This window comes from Oryzias latipes, chromosome 3, assembly GCF_053564925.1.
Source record: "Oryzias latipes strain Hd-rR chromosome 3, Olatipes_Hd-rR_3.1".
NCBI classification, from domain to species: Eukaryota; Metazoa; Chordata; class Actinopteri; order Beloniformes; family Adrianichthyidae; genus Oryzias; species Oryzias latipes.
In genome coordinates this window covers 21,886,466-21,906,041 of record NC_136239.1, presented here as the reverse complement: position 1 = coordinate 21,906,041, position 19,576 = coordinate 21,886,466, and the positions used below count along the sequence as shown (strand labels likewise).

The 19,576-nt window shown below is 39.1% G+C and overlaps 1 protein-coding gene across 2 annotated transcripts in view; it reads left to right on the top strand.

The window, feature by feature from the left end:
* Positions 1 to 17,577, top strand: part of ano5b (anoctamin 5b) — a 29,014-nt gene extending 11,437 nt beyond the window's left edge. For both annotated transcript variants that reach the window (XM_011489726.4, XM_004067123.5), the window contains 19 exons: positions 3,055 to 3,119; positions 4,488 to 4,592; positions 6,491 to 6,559; positions 6,709 to 6,993; positions 7,120 to 7,239; positions 7,487 to 7,602; positions 7,722 to 7,856; positions 10,507 to 10,612; positions 10,747 to 10,807; positions 10,963 to 11,114; positions 11,210 to 11,284; positions 11,363 to 11,588; positions 11,692 to 11,870; positions 12,573 to 12,670; positions 14,347 to 14,477; positions 14,583 to 14,788; positions 14,878 to 15,059; positions 15,650 to 15,755; positions 15,840 to 17,577. In XM_011489726.4, coding sequence (XP_011488028.1) covers positions 3,055 to 3,119; positions 4,488 to 4,592; positions 6,491 to 6,559; positions 6,709 to 6,993; positions 7,120 to 7,239; positions 7,487 to 7,602; positions 7,722 to 7,856; positions 10,507 to 10,612; positions 10,747 to 10,807; positions 10,963 to 11,114; positions 11,210 to 11,284; positions 11,363 to 11,588; positions 11,692 to 11,870; positions 12,573 to 12,670; positions 14,347 to 14,477; positions 14,583 to 14,788; positions 14,878 to 15,059; positions 15,650 to 15,755; positions 15,840 to 16,064 — 2,642 coding nt within the window. In that variant the 3' untranslated portion in view covers positions 16,065 to 17,577. The remainder of the gene's footprint in view (positions 1 to 3,054; positions 3,120 to 4,487; positions 4,593 to 6,490; positions 6,560 to 6,708; positions 6,994 to 7,119; positions 7,240 to 7,486; positions 7,603 to 7,721; positions 7,857 to 10,506; positions 10,613 to 10,746; positions 10,808 to 10,962; positions 11,115 to 11,209; positions 11,285 to 11,362; positions 11,589 to 11,691; positions 11,871 to 12,572; positions 12,671 to 14,346; positions 14,478 to 14,582; positions 14,789 to 14,877; positions 15,060 to 15,649; positions 15,756 to 15,839) is intronic.
* The last annotated feature ends 1,999 nt before the right edge of the window (positions 17,578 to 19,576 follow it).

The window sequence follows — 19,576 nt, the reverse complement described above, 5'->3', positions numbered from 1 at the left end:
CAGGCAGCCAGTATAATAAGATCAGAATTGGGGCTATGTGATCAGACTTCTATCTACAGTAAACCCTTGTTTTTCGCGGGGGTTACATTCCAAAAAGAACCCGTGATAGGCAAAATCCGTGAAGTAGAAACCTTTATTTATACAATTAAATACTCTATTATACATTGAAAAGAAAGAACAAACCATTTTACGGGCTCAAGTATTTGTTTCACAAATCAAAGTACTTTAGAAACGTTTTTTTCAACAAATGACTTCTGTACTATACTGTCAAATAATAATTTGAATCATCAATGTGAACAGAAGGCTTCAAATTGCGGAGATTAGCCCCGCCCACCGCGACGCGAGTAATTGGATTAAACGGGAGAAAATTTAAAATGAAAAAAAAATACAAAGTACAGTCGGACAAATAGTGACTCAGGTGTATTTCACTGGTATTCAGACTGAGCCGCTGCATCCTGACTCATCTCTTCAGTGTTTTCCTCTTATGAAGCCCGCGGTGCAGCTGTTTTTGTTCGGGAGAAGAACATAGTGATAAGCAGTTGTTGTTGCTCTTTTTCTATGGGTTTTAGAGAAACTCGAAATTGCAAGAGAATTTGCACGTACGTAATGTAAATTTGGCAAGCTGTTTTACGTATGTGTACACTTTAAACGGCAACGTTATTGTGGCACAGGTAGAGAATAAGTGGAGTGACTTTTTAGCCAATCAGAATGCAGAACACAATGCACGATGCAACACCGTGAAAAGTAAACCGCGTTATAGCAAGGGATCACTGTACCACAAACAAATCTGGCTGCTGCATTTTGAACCAGCTGCAGCCTTGCTATTGAAACCTAAGGCAAGCCAGCATATAAAGAGCTGCAATAATTTAGCATGGACAACACAAAAGCATGTGTCACAATTTCAAGATTTGACTTGGATAAAAAGCACTTTATCCTGGCCAAAATGTTGCAGCTGAAAAAGCAGGACCTGGTTACAGCATTTATTTGGAGGTCCAGTTTCAAGGTAGCATCAAGTTTCACACCTAGATTAGAGGCCACAGACTGTTCATTTCGCCCACCTCCCCTCTGGAAATGCTAAGTTGGATTGAATTTTGCGACACTATTCGCAGGGTGGATGTTAAAATAAAATTGCAATCCCCTCTTTGCATTTTCGTTTTAATTATGACACAGAATAAGCGGTAAAAGTAGAATTAAAGTAGAAAATGAAAAAGCATTTTGAAGTATTGATTTTTCATTTAAATTTTGAGTCATTTGATGCAGTTACATTTTTAAAATGAAACAGCATTTCTGTTAATCCCTTTTAATTGTCAAATTAGACATTTCTAAATGAATTTTGCTACACATTTCCCAGAGAACTTTTTGAAAATGAAATGACAAATACCATTTTCTTTATCATTTTAATTAAGTGACAGAATAAGCAGTGTTGAAGAAGAAAATGAAAAAGCATTGTGGCGGATTGCTTTTTTATCCGCAATCCGCCACAATGTGTATTTTTCATTTTGAAAATAAAAAAGCATTTCTGGTTTTGACTTTTATTTTTAATTATGCTACAGAATCGCTTCCATAGAGATCAAGACCATGTTCCATTCGACCATTGGGGAAAAACACAATTACTTCACTTTTTGTTTCATTAAGCCCAAGAAAGTTAGCCAACATCCACGACCTAACCTCATCAAGGCAGTCAGTTATTGCCTGAACTGTGCAGTCAAGACCCTTGTGTATAGGGACATAGATTTGGCAGTCGTTGCCATAAAGATGGAAATCCACCCTGTGCTTACGAAGAAGCATTCTCAGTGGGAGCATGTAAATAGAGAAAATCATTGAGCCCAGAACCGACCCCTGAAGGACTCCCCACCTCAGGGGGGTAACACTTAGATGAGTGAGGGCCCATGCTAATACTGAAAGGCCTGTCTGTGAGATAAGACCTTATCCACTGTAGAGCTTCACCAGAAAGCCCCATCCAGTGTTCCAGCCGACCAATCAAGATCTTGTGATCAATTGTGTCAAAAGCTGCTGATAGATCCAATAATAAAAGAACCACCAGATGCCCTGCATCAAACATCATTAAAACATTTTTAAAGAACGGTCTCTGTTTTATGTCCAGGCCTAAACCCCAGCTGGAAAAGTTCCAGGATCCTATGCGCATTCAACCAACTGTTTGTGCACAATGTTCTCGAGGACTTTAGCACAGAAATGTCGGTTAGAAATTAGCCTATAGTTTAAAAACTGTGCAGCATCCAGCCCTTGTTTTTTCAACAGTGTTCTCACTGCCACTTGTTTAAAATTAAGTGGAACCTGACTGGAAGCATGTATTCATTATGGTTAAAACAGCTGGAGCTATCACTGCAAACACTTTCTGAAATAACCTGGCAGTTAAAACATCCAAAGAACCAGCTGGTTTTAGACTTAATACTAACTTTTCTAGTTCAGTCAGGAATACCAGAAGGAATTAAGCATGTGTAAGAGAAGAACCTAATACTGGCAGTTTGGCCATGAAAAATACACAAAATACAGATGTGAACGCTCACTTAGACCATGGAGGAGACAAAACAAACCTTGTTCTGGTTGTTCACTTGCAAGGGAATCCTGGTGCGATTCACAACAGTGAAAATGCAGACACTTGAGATAACCGTTGAAATTAACCTCCCAGAGAGGCAGAAAACAGCCCAGAAGGTTAATTGAAGGAAATCCAAATTTTAGAAAGATTAAAAAATGTCTTGTGGTTGAACATGGTTTTATGAGTAGCTGAAGGTGCTTATTAACATGTGAACGGTCCCATTTTCTTCTTTGTGTCTGTTTTTGTCTTGAGGGTCAGTGGTCACTGCTGGTGATACTGACCCCATATGACCAGCCGGCGTAACTGCATGGATGCATGTAGTTTAATGTTTTCATATCAACAAGGGGACTGACAAAATAAAAGTCCTCCAAACCTTCATTTAGGTCATTGCATTTTCTTTTAATATATTATTATATATTATATTAGTATCCAGGAGAACCCAGCCAGTCTAATCTGATCCAGTATTAATTTTCTGTTTAATGTCTTTTACTTTGCAGATGACAGCAGTGGAAATGGTGTGGGTGTATTATCGGAGCGGGCTCAGCTGCCCGGACATATTGAGGTAAGTGGTCTGTGGCTTTTCTACAAAAGAAGAGAGTTGCCAGCAGTTTCTTGGCAGCTGAACATTATAAATGTGGACTTTTGTTGTGTGAGGGATTTAAAAAAAAATGTTAAAAAGTATACCCCAGAGTATGATTCTCATGTGATGCACAGTTTTTTTGTCACAGAAAATGTAGTGCAATGTCTGTTTCATAATTAACTGCAGTTTCTCTATTATAGTTGCACTGTAGCTACAGATGTGCTACATTTCAGCTTTAGCTGTGCCTGTTATCTTGTGTTATGGTTATCTTTGCTTCATTTTTCATTACCAAAAACCCTCTGGTATTGTACTTGATCCCGTTTAACTGAGCCTCTTATGACTCGCAGCTGTGATTCCTGAGTCACAGGACTCTTCCCACAGATTCTGACAGGAACACAAACAAGTTGTTGCTGCTTAGACAGGAAACTGTTCTCCTGTCCGTCTCCTACTAATGGTTCAGAAATCAATAACACTGATTATATTTCGACTCAAAGGTTTTTGTTTGGTTTTAATTGAAGCTATTACTTTTGTCTCTGTATGGTTACAGTAAATAACACTTAAAAGTCTTCTGGCCGTCAGTGGATCCATCAGTGCTGCCTGGGTGTGTGGGTGTCAGCCGGACTCTAAAACAGTGTCAGACTCTGATAAACAGGCAGGGTGGGGTTTAGCAGAGTTAAAGCATTCTTCAACAACACCTTCAGCTTCTGTTAACAAAAATCATCTGATTAGAAAAAAAAAGAATGTTCATAGATCAAGTGAATAACCCAAAAAGGAAAAATACAAGGCACAGCCATAGAATGTGTGAAGATTTGTCGAAAAAAGTAAAAATGATGAAAGAATATTTAATCATCTGTTTACCTACTCAATTCATCCACTTTAAAAATAATTTAATGAGATAAAATCAAGAGGACCCTTTTGAGCAAACTATTAAACAAAAGATAAAAATGAAGCCTGCACTGTTTTGGGAGACAGTATGAAATGCTGGTGTTAAATAGCAGCATATACACAAAGATTATAGAATAAATGTTTTCAATTTGCCAGCTTAGACTACAGACTAAGGTTAGGTATATTTTATTTGCAATACAATTAATAGTTTGTCATTTTGAACTTCTCTGGCCTTCATTAATGTTTTACTCTGTAATGATAAACTGCAACAGCTATATTATTCTGGCTGATGTGGATTGTCTGCAGTCAGATACGATCTTATTTCCGGTGTTTTATGTATGCCTGATGCTTTTGTAGTTACGTTTTGGTTTTGTCAGTGTCACTTTCGTTCCGTCTATGTGTGTTTTGCCAGCTCCTTTCACGTAGAAAGTTTTAAACTCACAAATGTAACTGTTGCTCATTCAGACAGATAAGCTACAGCCCACCAGGGACACTGTGTTCTTCAGGGATGGAGTGCGCAGGATCGACTTTGTGTTGTCCTACGTCGACGATAAAGATGAGAAGAAACAGGTGAGTCTAACAGAAAATCGGTGCCTTTTTTCCTCCTTCCTTTAATTTTTTTTTTTCAAGGCTTCTCCTTAAAGCAAAGAAAAGTGTGAAGGAGATGACACTAAAGCATGAAACTAGAAAGAGGAAGTATGTTTCAGCATATTTCTTTGAAAGAATCTCTGAAAGCACTGCACAAACCAGCTACCAGTTACTAAAAAACAATTCTATTTTTAACTGCTGAAAGACATTGCAATAATGTAAACTCCTAATGCTGACACAAATGAGAAGTGGGTAAAAAAATCAGGTGATAATGGATCATTTATGGAAGACTGAAAGGAGAAGGAAGCACAGTGTACTGCAGCTGCTTTGGTGTTCTCTCTTTTGTAGTCTTTATTAAATATTCATGGGGGAATGTACGGTATTCATTTTTCTGAAGCTCTTGTTTCTCAGCGTGGCTATTTCGGAACTGTTTTATCCCCTGACCTTTACTATTAATGGGATCATTTTAAAGTGACATACAGTAAAATGTGATTTCAGTGCTACAATGCTTTGTTTAAACGGACAAAAAATGTTTATAAAAAGGCTCAAGGTCCAGATCCTGGATGTCCTTGAGAACCACACAGCTGCTGTTTGCTTAAGTCTTGTGCTCACAGCTCATCTCTGTCGCCCCCATGTGGCAGAAAAGCAGTTGCGCTAAATATTACTTCCTTCTTATTGATTTAATCTGAAAATCAATGTCACCTCTTTGTTGATAACAATGTTTATAGTAAAATAACGTTATTTAAAAAAAGATTTAAGGTCATGCACGAGCATTAAACCTTTGGAATTTTAGATACTACATTTTTTTGTCACGACGAGTGCAAGTTTAGAGCCGATGCTGATTCACAACCTTTTACCTACATTGGTGCTGTTGCTTTTTAGAGAAAAAAAAAAAAAAGATCTGGTCTGTTGGCTTTAGTCATGCTCTTTTTACACAACACTTATTTCATATCTGTGACATAAGTCCCAGGCCAAAACACAGACATGGTGGAAGTATAAGGAAAGGTTCTTCTGGTCTTCACCTTTCAGCTTGTCCCGTCAAAACAGCTTTCACTCATCCGCACAGACGGTTTGGCAGAGGCTTTTACCCCAATGCCCCTTATGACACAACCCTGTATTTTATCCCGGCTGAGGACTGACACAGACCCAGACTTAGGCCCCCTTGTGGCCAGATAGTTCAGCAATAGCATGAAGGGTCTTTCCCAAGGACCCACGCTGGAGGAAGCTCATTACACCCTCTTGGGAATTGAACCCTGATTTTCCAAGGTCAGCCCCACATGCAGTCAACTGAGCCATCCAGCCGCTACTGCACAATCTTCTGGTTATTACATTTTATAACCTAAATGGGAGGAAATCCAGGGTCAGTCAGAACAATAGGAAGGTCAATAATAAAACGGTTTCCACCAATTCAACTGCTTCAAATAAATCAAACCCTTGTTTATAAAAAGGTTTTGTGTCAGCTTCCCTTTAGGCACAAAGCATTATAAAAAATTACCCAAACAAAGGAAATGTCTGCGTTCTAATTAAAATTTAAATGAATTTACCGTAAGTGTTCTTTTATTATTTTTTATAAAGCTTTAGTATTTGCTTTGTTAGAAATAAAATACAAATGAGATCTCTGGGTTATAACTCTTGTTTGATTTGACTATTTTGTCAATTTGGATCATAGGTTTCAGCCTCTGCTTCCTTAAAAAAAACTTCCCTGAATGAACTGAAAATCCTACCCTCTTTTATCTCAAAAGCCTTAGCTCACTCTTTTGAGTCTTGGAAAAGTGGGAGAAACACATGAACTGAAGAGCATGAAGTTCAGTACCTTCAGGTGCGGCAATCCCAAAAATCCAAACAGTGACTGTGTTCATTTTTTTTGTCTTACTCCACAGGAGAGAAGAAGGGCCTTTGAAGCCAACCTAGAGAAAACAGGACTCCAGTTGGAGACTGAAGACAAATCAGTAAGAAGTTTAGCCAAAGATCAACTACGCCATCTAGTGGATAGTCTGCCACATCAATTTAGGAAACATCACACTTTTTTAAATTAAAAAAAACTGCATCTGAAGAAACTTTGCATTAAGTTTTTGTTTAATAATTGTTTCTTCATCAGGACTCCAAAGACCAAAAGACATATTTCTTGAAGATTCACGCTCCGTGGGATGTTCTGGCCACTTATGCGGATGTGTTGAAGATAAAAGTTCCCTTCAGGGAGAGTGACATCCCTCATGGTCAGGATGTCCCGCTGGAGTGGCTCTCGCGTCCTTTCCGCCTGCCCGATGACATCATCCGCCCACAATGTGACTATTTCACATACCCCTTTGACAAGAACAAGACAGACTTCTTTCTTATTGAAGACAAAGACACATTCTTCCCACCATCCACTAGAAACAGAATTGTAAGTATCCACAAAGTGGTGCTGGTTACTTTATGCGCAAAGAGACATTATATTAAGCCACAGAGACTAGTACTGATTTGCACGTCGTCTCTAAAAATACGTCCTGTTTTCCTTTTTGGCTTTGAGGTCTTCTACATTCTGGCTCGTTGTCCATATTACGCTGAGGGTCGGAAGGACTGGGAGAAGACCGGAATCAAGCGGTTACTAAGCAACGGGACCTTCAACGCAGCCTTCCCACTTCATGATGTGAGATAGTCCGACAGCAGCCTTAGAGACACAACTCAAGTCTTTATCTTTTGCAGTTAAGTCAAGTGCATAACTAGCATTTGTTGTGTCAGTACTGCCACACGCGTAACACAACCACAATGATGATGTCTCAAAGATCGATTAAAAATAAAAGATTGTTTACTAGTCCTAAAGCTCTCTAGTTAGAGAATCTGAGACTTATCTGAAGCTCATGTCCAAGACGCCACCTCTGGGCTTTTGTTTGCAGTGTCGATACTGGAAGAAGGCGAGGAAAGACGACGGCGAGAGCGAGCGCTACAACCTGTACAAGCACTGGGCCAGGTTCCTCTGTTTTTACAAGGAGCAGCCTCTGAACCTCATTCGGTGAGTCGAAACCGGCGCCGTGTCTTTGCTATTCTTTCCTGATATTTCACGTTGCATCTGAAACTCTTCTGTTGAAAATTCTGAATCATTTATTGTTCTGTTCTCCGTCTTTGTTGCAGGAAGTACTATGGGGAAAAGATTGGGATCTACTTTGCCTGGCTGGGCTTCTACACAGAGATGCTCTTCTTTGCAGCCGTCATGGGCCTTATATGTTTCACCTATGGAGTCCTCAGCTATGATGATAACATATCAAGGTTAGTGTTGCGCTGAACCTTTTTTCTTCAATGATTTGTGATCTTCACTGGTGTCTATGGATTACATGAAATCCTCTTCACCTTTATCCACCTTTGTCATGGTAGGGAGGACACGTCAATAAGGGTGGGTTCATAGGATAGCACAAGGGTTAATATAATTATTTCCCCTGGCTCTTCGCTCCCAGAGGTTGTGGTTTGTCTTGATGCAGAGAAAGCCTTCGACAGAGTCGTGTGGAGCTTCCTTTATTCCGTACTGGCCAAATTCGGATTGGGTGGGGCGTTTGTCGACTGGGTTAAGCTTCTATACTCTTCTCTGTTTGTACTAATGGCATCATTTTCCCCTCCTTTTTCCTGCACCGTGGCACCAGACAAGGGTGCCCTCTTTCCCCCCTGCTTTTTATTTTGTTAATAGAACCTCTAACAATATGGTTACGCTCTGAACTAGCCTTTGAACGGTTTGGCACCATCCATAAGGTCTCACTTTATGCGGATGACCTTTTGCTGTATGTTGCTGACCCTGTGAACTAATTTCCAGCCATACTTAACATCTTACAGAATTACAGTGCAGCATCCGGCTATAAACTCAATTATCAGAAGAGTGAACTTTTTCCCATTAATGATCTCACCACAGCACTCAACCCTGCAATCTTGCCATTTCGATGGTCAACTAACGGTTTCTGTTACCTCTGCGTTCAGGTTACGCTCTCCTTGTCGGTGCTATTTTGTAAAAATTTCACCTCCCTGATTGAACAATTGAAAGGGATTTTGCCCACTGGTCAACACTTCCCCTCTCACTGGCAGGTCGCGTGAGCCTGGTAAAGATGGTTGTCCTCCCAAAGTTTTTATATTTATTTTAACATCTCCCAATCCTCCTGAATAAATCCTTTTTTGATAGACTGGACAGACTTATTTCAACCCTTTTGTGGGACGGCAAGCCGCCACATATTCGTAAGTCTGTGTTACAATCCCCTAGAGACAAAGGAGGACTGGCTCTCCCAGATTTTTGGCATTATTACTGGGCAGCCAATCTACAGAAACTTTTATTTTGGATGACTGACGAGGAGGATTCAATGCCGAGTTGGGTAACGTTGGAAAGAAGGTCTTTGCAAGTCTCATTGCGTTCTGTTTTGTGTTCGCATCTTCCTCCTTCGTACTTTCCTAACAACCCAGTGATTTCCACCTCCTTGAAAATTTGGAATCAATTCAGGAAGCAGTTAGGTCTCGTTGGCAGTACTGTCCTGACATCTGTTTTTAAAAATTGTGCACTTGAACCATCTACTGTAAAACCGACCTGGCTTTTAAAATCTGGCACACAAAAGGAATCAAATCTGTAGCTGATCTCTACACAAATGGCAACTTTTCATCATTTGACCAACTTTCACTTAAATACGGCATTCCTAAGAATCCCCTGTTTCGTTTCTTTCAGGTTCGTAACTTTGTTAAGAAACTGTTTCCTCACTTCTTAAACCGTCTCCCAGAAACACTGTTAGACTCTCTTCTCTCTGTTGACCCTGTGTGTAAAGGTTGTATATCAGTTTTATAGAAACTCATTTGGCTCTCTACTTCAACATCAACCAACGCTGTTGGCTGCTAAGGAGGAAAGTCTTAATTTTAAGTTAACAGAACAAGTCTGGAAATCTGTGTTATCCCTTGTTTACTATTCATCTATTTGTGCTCGCCATAGATTACTTCAATGTAAAGTTGTGTACAGGGTTCATTATACCAATTCAAAACTTGCCAAGATTTATCCTTCTGTTGCTGATGCCTGTTGCTGATGTCAAAAGTCCCCTGCTAACCGCGTTTACATGTTCTGGTCATGTCCTTAGCTCAAACAATTCTGGTTCTGTGTTTAATGTGTTAACGGGAGCTTATACCTATCACATTTCACCTAACCCGATCACTGCAATATTTGGAGTGTCCCCAGATGATGCTGTACCAGGCACGATGAAACGGGCTCTGGCTTTTACCACTCTACTGGCCCGTCGTCTGATTTGACTTAAATGGAAAGACTCCCGTCCCCCTTCGACAATTCCTCTCGCTCCGTCACGTGATTTATAATCTTAAACTTGAGAAACTTCGGTTCTCACTTGGAGGCTCAATTAAATCATTTCAGGCCACCTGGAATCCCTTTCTACAACTTGTCAGCACCATGGTCTTGCCTTCTGATTACAACTGAACTCTACCCATGTTTTCTACTAATTTTTCCTAAAATTGCACTTGTACTAAAAATTACCTATTTTTCTTTATTATTATTATTATTATTTATTTTTTGGTGTTGTTCTATTTTATTTTATTTATTTTTGTATGTGTTTTTTTTTTGGCCAAGGAAATGAGGGAGGGTTTTGGGAAGGGAAGATGGGAGGGCTGGCTGGGTCATGTAGATTGGGTTGGGGGATGGATAGAATGGGAGGGGAAAAGGGGTTGGGGAGGACTGTGACATTCTTTGATTGCTCTCGTTGTTTTCATAATTGTAACTGCTTTGCACTGGAATGTCTGTTTGAAAATGTTCAGTAAACAAAGATGGAAAAAAAAAAGAAGAAACATCTTCCGGTGAAGTGCACCCTCATGTGTGTTCAGACCCATAGCAATAATGCTGATAAAAATGAATTATTAGAGAGACTCAGGGGAAAATAAATGTTTTTCTTTATAGCAAAGAAATCTGTGATCCTGATATTGGCGGCAGCATCGTCATGTGTCCTCTTTGCGATAAGAAGTGCCCTTTTTGGAAGCTCAACTCCACCTGCCTCTCTTCCTGGGTAATTATTCTTGATTTAAAGACAAAAGAAAAATTTGTAACCTATAATAGGGAGAAATGTTTCAACTTGGTATACTCTTAATTTTTCCTGAAAATTTGAAACAATATATCCTACTTTTGGTCTTCTTCTGGCAGCAATCCCATCTGTTTGATAATGAAGGAACGGTTTTCTTTGCCATATTTATGGGGATTTGGGGTAAGTTTTATTTCACTTGTGAAATATTATTTTTACACTGAAACTCAACTTAATGCAAGACCACAGAGGGCAGAAAATGTGTGTTTTTGTTTTTTTAGAACAAAACTAGATGTATGTTGCTAAATAGTAATGTGCATCTGTTAAAACTCTGACAGTGACTCTATTTCTGGAGATCTGGAAGCGGCGTCAGGCTCGACTGGAGTACCAGTGGGACCTGGTTGACTTCGAGGAGGAGCAGCAGCAGCTTCAAATCCGCCCAGAGTTTGAGATCAAATGCACCAAAAGGAGAATCAACAAGATCACGCAGGTGCCTCCGAACCTCCTGTCAGACGTGGTGTTTATTAAATTCCTTGTGATTCCTGCATGCTCACAGAAACGCTGCATTTATGATTCATCTTTCAGGAAAGTGAGCCATATCTTCCCTTTAGCAGCAAATGTGCTCGCTTCTCATTGTCTGCAACCACAGTTCTCCTCTGGGTGAGTGATGGGCAACTCTGCAATGTTCCTGTTTGCCTCGTCATGCACCTTCAACACCCTGTTTCTGCTCCCCTCCAGATCTCTCTCATCGTGGCCTGCATCATTGGTGTCATTGCTTACAGACTGGCTGTGTACGCAGCCTTTGCAAGCATCATCAAAGACCCTCTGAGGAAAATCCAGCTGGTGGGCAGATTCATCACTCCACAGCTGGCAACTTCCGTCACTGCTTCCTGCATTAACTTTGCCATCATCATGATCCTGAACTTCTTTTATGAGAAGGTGGCCGTGTGGATTACTGACATGGGTGAGAGGATTTCATTGGAAAATCTCATAAAAACGTTTTCTTACTTGTTGACTCTCAGATGTTGACTCCTAACACGAGGTTTAAATGCTTTCCGATCGTGCAGAAATCCCCAAAACTCACCTGGAGTACGAGAACAAGCTGACAATGAAGATGTTTCTCTTCCAGTTTGTCAACTATTACTCCTCCTGCTTCTATGTTGCCTTCTTCAAAGGCAAGTTTGTGGGTTATCCTGGTGCATACTCCTACATGTTGGGCAATCTGACCAAACTGAGGAATGAGGAGGTGAGTTTTTTTTGTGAGTTTGTTTGTGTGATACGGAAACAAGCATGTAGCTTTTTGTTAAAGACCCACTCCAATGAAAATGGTGTTTTAAACATGTGCTTGTGGCATTTTTCTAATTATGGAGGACATACAAGCTTATATGCATTTCTGTAGTTAAATCATTGTGAATCAGGAGCAGATGAAAAGACGCTATTTCAAAAGGATTGTATTTGTTAAATTCGCTGGGCAGGCCACAAGCTCCCTGCTCCAGTCTGATGCAGACAACTAGATCCATGTACACCTTTTTTTTCCTGGTCTGAGCTGGCATCTGGTTTAAAACTGTATGGCTAAAAAGCTCTGATATTGCCTCGCCATTTTTGCTGCACTGGTAACGTTAGGTTGGGGGTGAGAGGGGCTGTAAACTAGCAGGAGAGCGTGTAAACAGATAATTTAGTTATGGGTGATGGGAAGGGGGAGCAGGGCTGTTCCAGCAGTCTTACCCACAACTCGGAGGCAAATATCTAATGAAATACTGCCAGTCTGCAGAATCTATAAAAGGACACAGTTTCTTTTAATTTGGCTAAAAAAAACATAATTAAAAGACCAATGGAAACTCTTTCACAATAGAAAAAAAGATGATTGGAGTGGGACTTTAAGCGAAACTTTAAAATCTGCTGCAGGAATCCAGTATTTTGACTAAAAGTCAAACTCTCTCTGTCCCAGTGTGACCCTGGAGGCTGTCTGATAGAGCTGACCACACAGCTGGTGATCGTCATGGCCGGGAAGCAGTTGTGGGGAAACGTTCAGGAGGCTTTGCTGCCGTGAGTTCTTTCCAAAAACCTTTTCTCGTGCACCATCAGTTGCTGAATCTTACATTTGTAAATAAAAAAATGAGTACTGAAGGTGATTAGGAAAGGTAAATGGAAAAGGGAAGCTTTTGTAATCCATCTTTTTCCAACTCAGTATTTGGGTGTGTCTGCATCCTTCTACTCACACAAACACTATAGCAAACACTATAGCAGGGGTGTTCAAACTTTTTAAAAAGAGGGCAAGATTTTGTGATGTAAAAATGTTTGAGGGTCAACCAATTAGCCTGCATTCTTTAAACCTTTCATGTCAGGAGCCTACAGGCCATTAGAAATTTGAATGCGGGCCCTGTTTGGCCTACAGGTCAGACTTTTGACATCCCTGCACAATTGGACAAAAAACAAGTTTGCTCCAGCACTTATAGAACACAGCAGAGGCAGGGTGGCAGTTTAAGCCCTGTAAATTATTGGTTTGTCTTCCGTGAAGCTTCTTTTGATTGAAAAAAACATTTTCTTACAGTTTAATCTCTAATCCTTTATTTTATGCACTGCAAAAATCACACATCCTCTTCCAAACATTTTATTCTGATTTTAGGTCATTGTATTTTTTTTTATAACTTAGGAGGAAAAATTGTTTACTGAAATAAAATGACTTATTGGTAAATAAATTCTGAATAATTTTTACTTAAATCAAAACTAACAAATTTACCTAAAGGAAAATCACATTGGCAGATTTATTAACTTTTTGCAAGCTGATTGATTTATTTTTGCTTTTGTTAAAGATTTGTTTTGCATTTTACAAGTAAAGCTTTTTAATCTTCAGGATGCAGAATCAAATAATAGGTTACCTGTTAATATCAATGTGAAATGGACAAATCCATCTAAAAATATTCTTATTAGGAAATAACTGTTTATTTGATTATTGAGTGACCCATAACAGGGAAGAGCATGAAAGTTCTATTAAATAAAGAATAATGTGACTAAAAGCAAAGAAACTGAACACAAAAGCATCACATGAAGGTCTGATAGTGAACAAAAAAGAATCTATGACCCTGAAAACCTTCAAAAATATGAACAAAACAGAAACAGCTTAGAAACTTCCCCCTGCGATGATGCTGCACCACCCATCAAAGGTCTTATTGGCAGCAAAGTCAAAAGCATGGGCATTTTTCTGAACTGATGGATTTTACTTCGAAAATATTAACCCAAGTACTCTTGCATATCCAAACAGATATTTGTAATAGATATTCCTAAGTAGAAAAATAGACCTTATAGATTCTTTATAATCAGAAGATTTCAGTTTCTACGAAATGTTGCATCTTCCTGTAACCACAATAAGGACATTTCTAAAAGCCAGAAATGATGGATTTCAAATTAGCTTTCAAAAAGTCTTGTCATCTGAATACTTGAGAGTTGCCATGTTAAAATCACATTTTCACATAAATGTTATATTTGTCTAATATTGGAAGTCTCTTAGTCGGATCAATGTCTCTCTTGACATCAGCAAGTCCAAAAGAAACTTCAGATCCTAAAAAACAGTTTAGGATGTGTGTGATGATGCACAGACAGCAGTAAAATACAGAATGTGTTTTTAACTCTTGAATCTGCTGCTATTTTCAAATAAAGTTAATCAATAAAGATAAAAATGATTGTACAAGTCTGTTCATGAAGTATTTTTTTATTTTTGACAGATTGATGCGAAACTGGTGGAGCAGCAGGAAAGGACGACACAATCCAGAGAACCATTACAGCCGATGGGAGCAGGATTATGTTCTGCAGAACTTCAGCCAGCTGGGCCTGTTCTACGAGTACCTGGAGATGGGTGAGATATAGTTCAGCTCTGTGGGCTTTGGGGTTTCTCGAATGAGTCCAAAAGTCACAGCTTGCACATTGATGTTTAAGCATCTTTTTCTGTCTGAATACTCAGTGATCCAGTTTGGCTTCATCACTCTGTTCGTGGCCTCCTTCCCTTTGGCTCCACTCCTGGCTCTTTTCAACAACATCCTTGAAATCAGGGTGGATGCTTGGAAGTTCACCACACAGTTCAGGCGACCGGTGGCCTCCAAGGCCAGAAATATTGGTGCCTGGCAGGAGATCCTTAACGCTGTGGCCATTTTGTCCGTTGTCACCAACGTGAGTTTGTCCTTTTAAGCTAATAAAGTACGTATAACTATAGAAATATAAACATTTGCTTAGAAATGTCATATTTGTTCTGGTTTCAGGCTTTTATCATGGCGTTCACCTCAGACATGATCCCCCGCATGGTGTACCTCTATGTTCTTAGCAAAGACCGCAGCATGAGTGGCTATGTCAACAGCAGCCTATCAATATACAACATTTCGCAGATACATCCTCAAAATATGCCAGAAGAGAGGTGGTATGATAACTCCACCACCACCTGCAGGTATGGAAAATGAAGTGTGTCTGCCTCCAACTTCTTTTAAGTCCCTTTACTGCTCCTGTCCCTGTGTTTACCTGAACTTAAGTTAATCAGACATCAAACTGTTTTTCCAGCCTCCCCTGATTGCTTCCATGTATCAAGAAAGAGAAATGACCCTATGTATGGAATTTAGACATGACTTTGCATCAGTTTTAGCATTTTCTGGCTTTCAAATTGTTCTTCACTGTCTGTGTTGAGCTTGTGATTTAATCATAGTTTTGGAAACATCTCAAATGTTTCTCTTTTTTACATTCTTTAGACTGTATTACTCCAGGCCTCTTAGCCCTTGTGCTATCTTAGATGACCCCACCCTTACTTTGACGTGTTCTCCCTACCATGACAAAGGTGGATAAAGGTGGAAAGATTTCATGTAATCCATGGACACCAGTGAAGATCACAAATCATTGAAGAAAAAAGGTTTAGAGCACTGTCTAGTGGGTCTAGATGACCCAACTCCCAACATTTAAGTGCCGAGGATAGCACAAGGGTTAATGAGTTTAGTTTCAGAGTCTGACAGATGGGAACATAATTATTTGATGCCACGTTTTGTACAGATACAGAGACTACCGTAACCCTCCTGGCCACCAGAGGGAGTATGATCACAACATGCAGTTCTGGCACATCCTGGCAGCCAAAATGGCCTTCATTATTATCATGGAAGTAAGCTGTTTCCTCACTTCCTGCTCGACATTGTGTTCAGAGTGAGTGTAAGCTCTTCATGTTTGTGCTCCTCCTGTAATGCAGCATGTGGTCTTCGTGGTGAAGTTCTTTGTGGCGTGGATGATCCCAGACGTCCCCTCGGACGTGAAGGCGCGGATTAAACGAGAGCGCTACCTGATCCAGGAGTACCTGCACAATTACGAGGTGGAGAGACTCAAAATGCAGCTGAGCGCCAGCTTCATCACGGAGCCATGTTCGGAGATGACCCTAACGTCCGACAAGCAGGAGATGCTGTCTGAGTGCCTGTAGCCTGTTATGTAACTAACCAAACAAAGAAGACAAGTCTGGGAGTTTTCCTCAAAGGGCTTGAACCTGTCATCTAAAAGTGCTAATTATTTGTGTTTCAACACTTGCCAAAATATGCATCAGAAGAAAAATGTAGCACTAACTTTTTTTTAAATTTAGGTCTGATTTCTGAAGCTTAAAAAAGGGATGGCGTGAACCAAGCAGTGTGAATGCAGCCTCCTACTCTCTTGGTGTCTTCAAACTGACTTTAGTCTCCGTATGTCTCTTCTGTTCTGTCAAGAAACGCAGTTTGAAAAGCAAAAACTGACTTCACAGAGCTGAAAGAGTTTTACAGTCAGAATCTTATCTCTGTAATGATTTACTAACATCCTGCATGAACAATCACAATCAAATGAAGGTGTTTGCATATCTGGACCAAACTGATTTTGTTTCGTTTTACAACCATAGTGGAGGAATTTAGGCTGATGTTGTGTCTTTGTGTGCGCTTTATCATATTTTGGTTTAGACTTTGTTCTGTGGATATAAAGAAGTGAGAACTTCCCTTTGGTGAAAAAAAACCTCCTTTATTTTGCTGAAATGCATGCAACAAGCTGCAAGTCACTGTAAAGCTGTAGTTTACAACAAGGGTGAGGAATCCAGGTCTCCAGAGCCGGTGTGTCTGCATGTTTTCCAGATAGCTTTGCCTTTACTCACGGCTCGTTTCCTGGATCAGGTGTGTTCAGCCAATCAGATCACACCTAAACAGGATATGTTAAAAAAAACTAACAAGAATTCAGTCTTCACCCCTTGTTTATAAAAATATCAAGTTGTTGTAAATATCAAGAATTATGTATTTAAAGATATTTGTTTAATTATTCATTTATTGATTTGCTTCTGCTTTGCAGCCTAATTGATTTGCAAACATATTTTCTATTAGATTTTCATCTCAAATTCTACTTTTTGTATTTGTCATCTCTGTGTTTTTAAGCAAAAACATCACAGTTTCTTAAATTTTTTTATTTTAAAGATTTTATTTCAAACTTGAATTATGTTACTGGACCACAACAGTACAATTTATACAATCTATATCTGTATAGTGAGTGGATTATTCCGAAAAAAGGACTTGTTAATCTTCCACTAGTTATTCTCTAATCTGTAATTTACTATGTAAATTAAAGTCTACACCTCAGCAGGATTTCTTTTGACAGTCAAAATAGTCAAAATCAAAACTGACTTAAATCTCAGGATAAAACATTGTCTTCATTAGTTGTCATTAAATATTTGCAGATTGAATGTTACCCACTAAACGCACGATGATCTGCCCAACAAACCATCGCCTTAAATATCTGTGTTTTACTTGTTTTTATATGTATTTCTAAAGAGCAATGTACAAGCTGGAAGCATTTTTCTATTCTTTATTGCTGCTTTGTCATTTGTAATGTCTTAAGTTGTTTGAGTATATAAATATTTTGTTGCTTCCTGACAGAAAGAGAAAATATTTAAAGCTGTTCATTCGAATAAAATCAGGAGAAAAACACTGTTCCGTGTATGTATTTATTAGTAAAGTTATTATTATTACAGTTCATGCAGCATCATGGAATTTGCTTCCCAGGGGGCGGAATGAACCTCATCCAGTGTGGGTCCTTGGGCAAGACCCCTCACTACTGCCTAACTACTGTGTGTAGCTTCAAAGGCGACCCTCTGGGTCTCCCTGTGCCAGTCCCCAGCCCAGAGAAAATACAGGGTTGTGTCAGGAAGGGCATCCAGCGTAAAACTCTGCCAAACCACCTATCCGGATCTGTAAAAGCAGATTCGCTGTGGCGAGCCCTGAAGGGATAGGCCTAAAGATGAACAACAGCATGCAGCATCATGGAAGTCGTGGTGCAGCATTTTTATGTTTGTCCAGGCATTGTTTAATGTTTAAATTTCTGAGTCTTTATAGGCTAAAAATAATTTGGTTTTCTGTTTTTAGAAATGTCTTGCGAAATAAATCGATGTTAATGTATGAGTAGTTTGTCAAATGATGAGGGGGCGATATTCCACCCATCTTCTATGGTTGCTTAATCCTGTGCAGGGCTTTCTTGCAGTGAGGCGACAGTGCTAACCACCATCCCACCATGCAGTATTATGAGATGACACTGTTGTAGATCTAAAAAAACAATGTGGGACTAGGTTGGACATTATTTCAATCCTGGGAACAGGTCTGGAAGTGGTACAAATATATATTCATTTGCATAGCTCCTGTGAATGCACTGATGAAGGGTTAAAACATTTTGTGAACTTAGGTCCTTGTATGTTTGCAGAAAAATTGTCTTGACATTTGTGTGAAAAGTTTAGTTTGCAGAAATCTATTGAAAAATCAATATTAAAATGAGTGAAACAAAATGATAAAAACTGCTTGTTTTGCGTTCGGGATTGGGAGGAAACAGCTGAAATTGCATGAGGTGCACTAAATATTTGAAAGAGCTGCACAGCTTTGCGTAGATAAACAACAGAGGTTAAATCCCTTGCTTTTAAAAATATAGTCTGTAATCACACTAGAATGCTCGGGTCATTTTAATTTTAAAAAAGGCATTTACAACAATTTAATTTCTTTTAAATAATGATTAATTTACCATTCAACTGATGTTTTAAAAACATACACAAGATCAATATTATAATTTATGTGGCTCTAAAAGAAAAACAAAGCAGCCCCTGTCCTTTTATTTTAAACATCAAGTCAGTCAGATGGTTTAACTTTAAAATTCTGATGTTACACAGTTTTTCCTGTCTTTTTGGTGTCACTTCAGGATATCTAGCATATTTTTTCAATTGTATACGATTAAAAATTAAAAGATTTTACTTTTTAGTGATGCAAAAGTCTCTTTATTTATCTCTTTCAACACCACTATGACTAGATCTCTTCTCTTAACAAACTTCCCATCGATGTGATGGTCACTACTTTAAACTGACAGTAAAATATAGTCTTGGTTTTCAAAGGCTTTCCTTTATAAACGTAGTTATGAACCATCATTAGGAGACTGTTAAAAATCTAAACATTAATATAAAAATAGTGCTTCTCAAACGTTATTTACAAAAGTAGATTAATGACAGTAAATTGGAAAAAGTAGATCAAAACTAAATCTTTTTCACAGAAGTCAGTGGATCTTCCACTTTGGCCGCCAGGTGGTGCCCGAGTCCCACGAATGATAAGGAAAGCTTCAAGAGCACAGTTTCATTTTCTTCCTACAGTTTTGCAGGAATTCATGTTGACATCTTTTTGTTATTATTATTATTATTATTATTATTATTTCGATTGGAGCATTTTTTGTTCATGTTTTTGTAGTAAAAAAAACGCTTGTTTGCTTTTTTATTTTTCCTTTTTCATAATCATGATTTTCAAGGAAGACATGTTCAATAAAGTGGAAAAAATAGCTGATGCGCTTAAATTATTGATGGCTTCCAGTGTTGCTGGAAGGAGTAGGAAAGGAAGGGGATGGGAGTGTATGTGTGTGTGTGTGTGTGGGTGGGAGGGGGGGTCCACTTATTTGGTTTCC